Source organism: Cynoglossus semilaevis, chromosome 17 (assembly GCF_000523025.1).
Source record: "Cynoglossus semilaevis isolate Cse_v1.0 chromosome 17, Cse_v1.0, whole genome shotgun sequence".
NCBI lineage: Eukaryota > Metazoa > Chordata > Actinopteri > Pleuronectiformes > Cynoglossidae > Cynoglossus > Cynoglossus semilaevis.
The window spans coordinates 2,132,261-2,141,713 of NC_024323.1; the positions used below are offsets into that span (position 1 = coordinate 2,132,261).

The 9,453-nt window shown below is 41.7% G+C and overlaps 1 protein-coding gene across 1 annotated transcript in view; it reads left to right on the top strand.

The window, feature by feature from the left end:
- The window catches only part of ttyh3a (tweety family member 3a), a 24,173-nt gene extending 19,926 nt beyond the window's left edge, over nucleotides 1-4,247 (top strand). Inside the window, exon 16 of the mRNA XM_017040729.2 lies at nucleotides 1,941-4,247. Within this exon, the coding sequence (XP_016896218.1) occupies nucleotides 1,941-2,045 (105 nt within the window). The 3' untranslated portion in view covers nucleotides 2,046-4,247. The remainder of the gene's footprint in view (nucleotides 1-1,940) is intronic.
- Nucleotides 4,248-9,453: the final 5,206 nt, after the last annotated feature.

A 9,453-nucleotide genomic window follows, 5' to 3' on the forward strand; every position in this document is an offset into this window, starting at 1 on the left:
CAGTGGCTTCGTGCTCACTGAATTAGATGATTTTATTAGCATAAGATTTGCAGTGTAGGAGTGTCAAAATGAATATTGAAGTGAGTCCGATTGAAAATTGAAACATATGGGCAAAACTGGACGCACTTTTGTTTGTCCAATAATCCCACTCTAACACACAGCCGGTTCCCGTGTTGTCATTTAGACGCTGCAGGAAAATGTTTTCATCTCACCTAAGAACTCTTCAGTCATTAAGTCCAAGGATGAAGAGCTGAATGACACAGTTGTCAGATGTATTCGAAAGACTTCAGACTGATTAATATTATCGATTTACCCGGAAGACTGGAAGACGATGATTATTAGCACCAAACAGTTTTGGAATTGTGCTTCTCCCTGCACTACTGCAGGTATAAATAATGCATACACTCTGGATTTACATTGCATCACATCGCATTATTATGACCCCTAGTGGACAGATGTGGAAATGCAAGGCATTTGGTTCATATACACATATCTGTAAAAAATGTGCCTTTTACAGTATAGAAAGAGGAAAAAAACATTTTCTGAAATGTAAAATATATAAGTCATTCGTCATATTTATTGAAGTTTAAGAGGTCAAGTGTTTCTTTGTTGCTTAAGTGGTGTTTCTAATCCACAAACTGTAGGCTATAAAACTGGAGCAGGAAGGAGGTTGGGCTTTGATCCAGACCTTTGAAAGGTTATTATAGTTTTAAAAACATCATCGCGATCAGGTGTCCATCAGTGACAGTCAGTGATAGTTGTTTTGACACCCATGATTTAAAAAAAGTGCAGCCTCTGTCCTTGTGTTGCCTGTTTTCCCACGGCTGCTTCCCCCGATGTATACAAACGAGCAGGAGTCTGCTGTTTTGGTGTCCAACTCTTCTCCTCTGAGTGTCCCTGTCTTCTTTAGCTGTTGTTGTTGCTGTGATGTTTTCTTTTTTTTTTTTTTTTTGTGCAGATGAATCATTTACGATCCCTTTAGTTTCCAGCTCTGTGGACTCTGCTGTGGTTTGAAGGATAATCTGTGTAGGATTTTCTCTGCTCAGTGGAGTGAATCGTGCTCTGCAGTGCTTTGAAATGCATGTCCAATCTTTTCATCTGTCTGTCCCTGCACTGCAGCCTTTTGATGTTTGATTTACAACCAGTATTTTGAGTTGTTTTTTTTTTTTACTTTCCCGACCTTCACAGGAAATTGTAACCTGTTTGTTATTTTATGTTTTTGTTTTTTTCCCCTATCCTACCTTTCAGTTTAAGTTTAAATCAGGTATGTCCATAGGCTGGCTCTTGGTCCCATTGTGGAAAATCTTATACTTTATAGGCTTAAAAAACATTGTAATAATCTGGTTTAGGTTGGTCATTTTATCTATACCTGGTTTATCTGCTTGGAAATTATGTTACGATTTTTGCTGTCGTTTTCGTCATCTTTCATCAAGCTACCTTTGATCTAATCTATTTACCTTTTCTTAATAATATGCAGCTTTTTATGACCTTTGAGTCACCTTGTCCTCACTGTAGTTGTATCTAAGTGTTATGTGTTTCAAGTAGCTTGGATAACAGCTACCTGAAACACATTTTGTCTGTCTCCGTCTTTCTGTCTTCTGTTTGTCCCGCCGACTGACTTTTTGCCAAATTTTTGGTCAGATTTAAATGCTTTATTTGACTAAATGTTTTACCATAGTTTTACTTATTTCGCATATTTAATAACTTGACATTTTATCCTATTTAAGATGCACAATTAAAGCTCAAAAATCAAAGCACTACTCCAATTGTGGTGGCCTCGGAAAAAACCTGAGGGTTTAAAGTTGAATGCGACCCCCGTTTTGGACAACCCTGACTTAAATCCTACACAGAGGTTTTTCATACATGATGTTCAGTCTATCTAATATCTACCTGCTGCAGATTTCTTAACACACGTGTCACTTCCTGCTCTCTGTCTACAGTACACCTCCAGTATGCGAGCGAAGTACCTGGCCAACAGCCGACCAGAGCCCGACAGCCCCGCAGCAGCAACAACAGCAGCAGCAGCAGCAGCAGCAGCACATTAGACCTCCCTGAAGTCTGAAGTCTTTACACACTTCACATCCAATCACTCATATCCAGTCAGATTTTCTTTTTCAAACCTCCACATCAGTTTCCAGACAGCGCCCCACCCTCCCGCCCCCTCTCTCTCTCCTTCCCTCCCCCCAGCGTTAGCTGACCCATGATAGAAAAACCAAATGTGCTTTTGCCGACTGTACAATACACATAAGGAATCGAACCTCGTCTTAGACAGAAACCTTCCCATCAGTGGTGCAGGTGAATTACAGGCATGATCTTTTCATTCACTTGAACGCAGCGCCACAGCGTCGGGGATCGCGGTGCTTGTAGACCGACCTTGAATACCGTACTACTGGTCGTTCATTGGTTGATTTGTTTTGGGTGGATTTTTTGTTGTAAAGTACTGTATCGCAGCATGAACTGAAATGTCTTAACGTGCATCGTCAGGAACAAAGGTCAACGTTCAAACATTCCCATCGTCCTCTTGTAGTTATTGACTTGTAATATCACGTCCGTTTATCTTTGTCGTTCATCGTCTTTAATCTGACGCCCCGGGACCCGGTTTTCCGGCCGCGTTGCAGATCCTTCAGGGTTCGGATGCTGTTTTTTTTTGTTTGTTCTGTTTTTATCTTTAGGAAAAGACGTGATGAGCCGCAGCAGTGACTATAAACCTGTGAAGCTGTGAACTCGATAACGCTCTCAGAGGATTTGACAAAAGGACAAAGATGAGCTGCATGATAAGAATGCAACCCCTCCGACCCCAAACCCCCCCCAAAAAAACGTTTTTGTACTACTGAAAGCGATTTTACTACGACGATGATCGAAGCACTGCAGTACCGGGAGGAGTGTTGCTCCCAGTCTTTAAGTTTCATTTGCAGTTTCTTCACCAGACTGTTGGTCATCCATGTTTAGTTTAATTCCCTGACCACACCTGGATACCGTGTGTACAGATATATACACATAACCTTTGTTATTGTTTTTGACCAAAGCGAGAGGTTATGACTATGAGAACTCCAGTTTGTGAGTTTTGTTTTCACCAACATTCGTCATTGTTTTTAATGGAAAATCTCCAGTGATACGCAAAGATTTCGTGGGAGAACTAGATGATTCCAACATTTATGATTTATATTGGTACTTCTCTGTGTCCGAGTCCATATTAATTGATCACTAAGAAATGACCGAGGCGAAGAGAGGCAAACACGACATTCTAAGATCGTCAGGAAAAATTTTAATGGATGTCAGACTGAGCGAAAGTGATTCATTTTGAGATGGTTTTCAAAACCACACCAAAACCACAGCTCTCTCAAGGCCTCGAGTCTGCAAACAGAGCTGGACCACTGTCCGTTTCTTATACACGGTCTATGAATTCAACCTGAATCACACGGTGGCTACGTTTGTTACACACACAGTGTATGTACAGTATTTCATCTCAAGGTAAAAAACAAAAACAAACATTTCATCAACTGCTAGGCAGGATTTCAGTGGCAGCACCAGACTGAGTGATGCTGCTGCCCCTGCTGGTTGTTCTTTTCCTTCAGCAGTAAGTGAGTGAGCGCCGATGCTGTAAACAGATCAATATTCTCTCGTCTCTGTATGAACTGGACATCGTTTACCACTGAAGCCTGAGTTTATTTGAACCAACTCAGTGAATGATTTTGGGTTTTTATTTACTGTTGCTCTGTTCTATTGGGCTGAAAACAAGGATATTGTGGTTTAAAAACATTTCCTCTCCGAAAGACTGAATTTTAATGATCCTTCCATTCTTCCTTTATTTCTATGTGGTCACGTTGTTTTGCTTTTTTATCCAAAACTCTTGTACAGATTGTGAACATTTTCAGACTAGGGTTAAAATACTGAGCTTGGCATTTCCTTTTTCCTATTTTCCCTTAGCGGCTTATTTTATGGTTTCTATTTGGAATTGCTTTTGTAGATTTTTTTTTTATTATTCTTATTTAATTTTATTTTAGTATCTGTAGCCAGTACAAGTTAATGCTTTATTAATGTGAATATGATTAATAGATTTTTTTTTATTATTATTATTGCATTCTGGATTTTTACTCACTAGATTTTGACCGTTGTTTTGATTTTCTACATATTTTTTGCCGTTTCTAATTTGTGCACATGTAAAACCTGTGGATGCTTTTGTTGAAGTTGAAATGATGTGTTTTGAAAATTAAAACCAACTTTGACTGTGGAGCCGTGGCTCGACGGATCTGTTTCATTAATGTTTGGACCAGGAGTGGACACTAGGTGGCAGCAGATGGTCGTGACTTTCGTTCGATACAGAGAGTTGTTTTCAAATATCGGTTATTGTTGGAGAATTTAAGATATTTAAATGCACTAATTCAATTTAAGGGTTTAATATTCGTACAGCTATTATTACTTTAAATTTTTTTTCCTAGTAAATTAATTTCTGTTGAAATGTATGTTCTTTTTTCCACCCCCTTTTCCCCCACTTATGTTTTCATCAATTATTTCTAATCTAGTTTCCTCTTCTGTTCTGTGTAGATCTGATGAATGTGTTGGTATTTCCTCCCGATGCAGCGCCGGGACAGCCAGCTGGTCAGTGTGCAGACCAGGCCTCTGGGCTTCGCTGAAAGACACCCTTGTGTTTTTGACCTCCAAAGAGTTGACAGGCGTGAGGTCGGTGTCAGCACCAGGGTCACCAGTCTGGTTTTGTCAACTTCCTCCGTACCGTCGGCCAGCTGCTGCCGCCCTGACGCCAGGCCAGTGGGGTGGGAAACTGGAGAATGGAACAGAATATTTATATCCTGTGCTGATTTTTATTATTATTATTACTATCATTTTCAATTATTTAAAATGTATAACTCATATATGTGTCAACTGTAAATTTTTGGGGATTTTTTTTTTTTTTCTTTTGCTTTTATAGCTTATAGCTTGCTAGTATTATTCGCGGAGGACGACTTTATTTTAGTGTATTGTGCTACATTCACTTTCTTTCTTTTGTGTTATTTTTTTGGGAACTTTTTGCCCTGCATTATGACTCCCAGGCGTAACTCGGACTCTTCTGATGTTTTTATGTCCGAGATTATGATGTTAGCTCTGTGTTAACATAGATGAGTGACGTAGGTATTTATATACAGTATGTGTTCGGACGGCAAAAATTAAGTTACAGCACGCTGTAGGGATGGAATTCCGCTGTAAGAGATGGAGCCCTGTAATTTATTTTTTTACGTTAATCGTAGATCTGTAATACATTGTGGGTCGAAGGGGACATTCTGTCTGTTAGAGACTCCATCATCTTCTTGGACCCCCCGCTGTTTATTGGGGGCTGGAATTGGGGGTCTGACCTAAACAAAGCAGTAAACAAACAAGACATGAGTGAGGCTGAGAGGTTTTATAACCAGGCCCAGAGTCACAAAAGAAATTTCACACAGTGTGGCTTGTCGGGGAAATTGAATTACCCTGTTTGTTGCTGAACTGGAGGAATGCATCACTAATGCTTTGAGGGGAAGAACTGAATGGTGAGAGAGTAAAAAGAGAAAAAGACAGCATGTCTTTTCACCCCCCCTCACCCCTATCCCTACTCTTTTAAACCCCAAACCGCCTTCACCCTCTCCCTCCCCAAAGGAGCTTCCTGTGTCCGGCAGAGCTCTGTGCCTGCTGGTCCGACCCCAGCTCTCAGTGCCAGGCAGCTGCAGGGAGGCCAGGACACACACACACACACACACACATAAGTGAGATAAAGAGTCAGACAGTGACTTCCATTTAAATAAGGCACCTGTTTGTCAGCAGAAAAACCCGTCTCTGTCTCGGCAAGGCCGTGTCAGATGACACAGAATGTAGCGGCGGATTTATTGAGATGTCATTTTCGCATGCTTTAGTACAAACAAATCACTTTAACACTCAACTGACAGACACTACCCCGAAACAATAATAACTGTGTAGTTGACTTAAAAGAAAATCCTATAATCTCATGTAGTAAAACCTTTTCCTGTTGAATGCTGGGAAAATATTTGTTCGCATTTGAAGGACAGCAGTGACAAAAACAGTATCTAGACAATGGTAAAAAAAACAAAAGAAAACACTCTGTGTCAGAGGTTTGGGCTAATGCTAGCGCTAGTTCCTGTTTAGTCTACGAATCGAATGGGTGAACCGCTGACATTCCGGCTTTTAGGCAACTATATTTTCCATCCCGTCGGCTCCCCAAATACTTTACCACTAATTTATGTGGTCTTTTATTTAAGTTATTCAATAGGAAACAACACCTATTTTGTCCTTCCCGAAAAACTCTTAAGTTATTCAATAGGAAACAACACCTGTTTTGTCCTTCACGAAAAACTCAAACTGTACGTTTGTTGAGTTGACAAACACTGCTGAGTCATTATAGCTGATCCTCCCCCTCGCCCTTCACCTTTTCAGCCGGAGTGCTTGCTCATTGAGAAGTTCAAGAGCTCGTGTAGTGGGATATGTGATACCTGGATTACGGCCGACCCACACCCGGCTTCTTTAAAGCACCATGTTGGGGAGGATTACGCCTGTGCCAGTTGCTGTGAGATCCTGAGAGAGGGCCGCAGTGGGACCTGCGCCGCCGGCCCGCCGCTGCTAATCCTGCAGACAATGCTGGCGGTTAATTAGAGAGCTACGGATATAGCAGAGGGAAGTTTTGGAGACAATGTGTGAGTGGACAGCGTCTGTGTAAATCCCCCCTGGGCTCTGAAGAATGTCCCTCTGGTCTCACCTCTGTCTCTGGAGGATTCTGGTCCCTGACAGCTGGAGCCGTTGTCTTGATTCTGCAGCCAGAGTTGTGTTTTTTTTTTACTGTCAGTGCTGTCAGACTTCACAGCTTCTCCTCAGAGCTCTGATGGAGGTGTGAGGAAGCTCAACAAGGTGTTGGCGTTTTAATCGGCAGGAAACGGTCGACTGTTTGTAGTCCTCTTTTAGAACAGGCAGGCTCGGAAAACAGTCAAAACAGTGTTTTGACAACAGCCACATCAAACGGTTGACTATGAGGTAGTCTCTCAGGAACAGGAATACAAGGTTGTTTTAAATGTCAAAATAAATGGTTTACAAAACTATTTCAAGAGATTTTTGTCTGTAGGAGAATTCCTTCTTTGTAGAAATCTGCAGAATGTCTTTAATACCAGGTCATGACCTGTTTCTTTGTCTGGTTTATGGACCGAAGTCAAGTTCTTTGGAAACATTTTTGAGGTTTTGTGGTAATAAATAAATTAGATGGTTCAAAGATCCAGTAAACGTAACAGGTTTCCATACAACTTTGGATTAAAATTTCATTGATTTTAGTTCTGCTCTGTTTTGAAGTCTGAAAAAACCTCGACCTTTTTTGTACCAAGGACCAATCAGCAGACATCAACCGTTACTACGGACCAGAAGGTTCAGTACATTTTCGTAATGAAATATCTTCGTTCTGTAAGTATCGGGAAAAATGAGTACAACTGAAGTACAACTTTTTTTTTTTCCACTGCGGCCCCGTACCAAATGACCTACGGACCAGCACTGGCCCCCTGCACCAGGAGTTGGGAACCCCTGCCTAAGTGTAGCTGGGACTAGCACTAAATTCTTTTTGGCTATTCCTTAGCTACCCAAGCAGGAGTTAGCTACAGCCTTGACTGAGAGCTGACGCTAATCTTTTAGCTAACTTTTAGCTCTTACATAAAAAATTTGAGGCTGAATGGCCTTAAATTCTTCAATGGCCTCAGACCTCAAAGCAGATTTGTCGCCCAGCAAGACACCAGGGACTTTGTTAATGCCTGTCCCTCAAGACTTGAGGGAGAGTCCTCCTCACGCCTGTGTCATTGATGGAGGTCCTGTCTCTTTTTACCTGCCTCACGCCTGTGTCATTGATGGAGGTCGTGTCTCTTTTTACCTGTCTTGCAACTTTTTTATTATTTTTTTTTGTCAAGCACGTTCACATAACAAAAGAAGACGAGATGCAGTTCTGTGATGAATATAAACAAATGGAGCCTGGAAAGCTGCAATTAGAACATTTTGACGTTGAGCCTGTCAAATTCCCACCATGTTTGTGTGTATAGCTGTGTTGTCAGAAAAAGGGCTGAAGAGTTTGACTCTGACTGAGACGGCTGGAGCTAAGCGGGAGCCTGATGTTGTGTAAACAGAAGGTGGGAACATTTTTGGGCCTGCAGTGGTACTTCGGGGCAGCAGCCTGACACTGATGGGCAGATGGAGCTCTGCAGCTGGATGTTTGTTTTGGATCATCATCTCACACCTGTCTATCTATGCAAATATGACACTGACAAGTGTTTACTGCTGAGATCTGTCTGTCTGTCTGTCTGTCTGTCTAGTTAACTATCTAGCTATGGTTCTATATCTATCGATCCATCCATCCCTCCATCCCTCTATCCATCTACAGCCAAAGAGTGTCTATTAGCTTAGCATATCAGTTAACATGTATACAAATGCCATTTAGTCTGTATCTCCTGGCGTTTGCCCACAACACTTAGTTTATGTTACTTGTCGTTTATTGTCCTCTATCGAAACTACCAAACTGTCGCCCTCTGGTCCAACTTTAACTCTCGTCTGTCCAGACTTCAGTCCTTCATTCATGCTGCTGTTCCCTTTGTCTAAACTGCATTTGAAATCTTCTCTGTTTCCACTCTTCCCCTCAGTAGCTTTTGTTTTTATCCCTGGTTCAAATGTCAATGCACTGCTTTGAAGCTGCCTATAGCTCTCTGTCTTATCTCCAACCTTTCATCTTCCAGCCGCACCCCTTGATTTCCTGTGTCCTCTGTCCAAACCGTCTTTAGCCATCATCAAATCTTCAATGTCCTCAGTCTTGATTACAAACAATCTTCTGTCCAACGCATGGTATTTTGTGTTATTTTTTAATTCATCTGTCTATTTTCTTGTTGTCTCTGTCCTCTGTCGAAATGTCTTTGTCCTCAAACTACTCTCCTAAAACCCCTCTGTGAACTCCCTTATTTTTCCCTCACACGTCCATCATTCTTCCAATGTCTTCTGTCTCTTGTCTCCTCTGTCTTCTATCCTTTTTTGTCTTCTGTGGACTCCAGACTTTGGTCAAACCCCAACGACTTCCTCCTCAGTTTATTTGTCTTCAGTCAAAACGTAACGTTCTTTGTCCAACGTCTTCAATTCTCGTCCGTCCAAACGTCACCCTTTGTCCATTACCAACCCTCTAGACCACACTTTGTAAACTTGTCCTCCTTTTTCCATGCTGTTTTGTCCTCCGCCAACCGACTCGTATCAACCCCTTTGTTTTCTTTCCAAACATTTTATCCCTACGTAGAAGCTGCTCTGTCGTCCGTCCAAACGTCTTCCGCTGCTTGTGCCCGTGTCCACTCGTTCATCTCTGAGTCTCTGTCCCATGACAGTCTGTGAACTGAACTTCCCGCTCACTTTGACTTCAGAGAGCCAGTGTTTGTTGTGCTGCGTATGGGAACAAACACAACTCCTGCA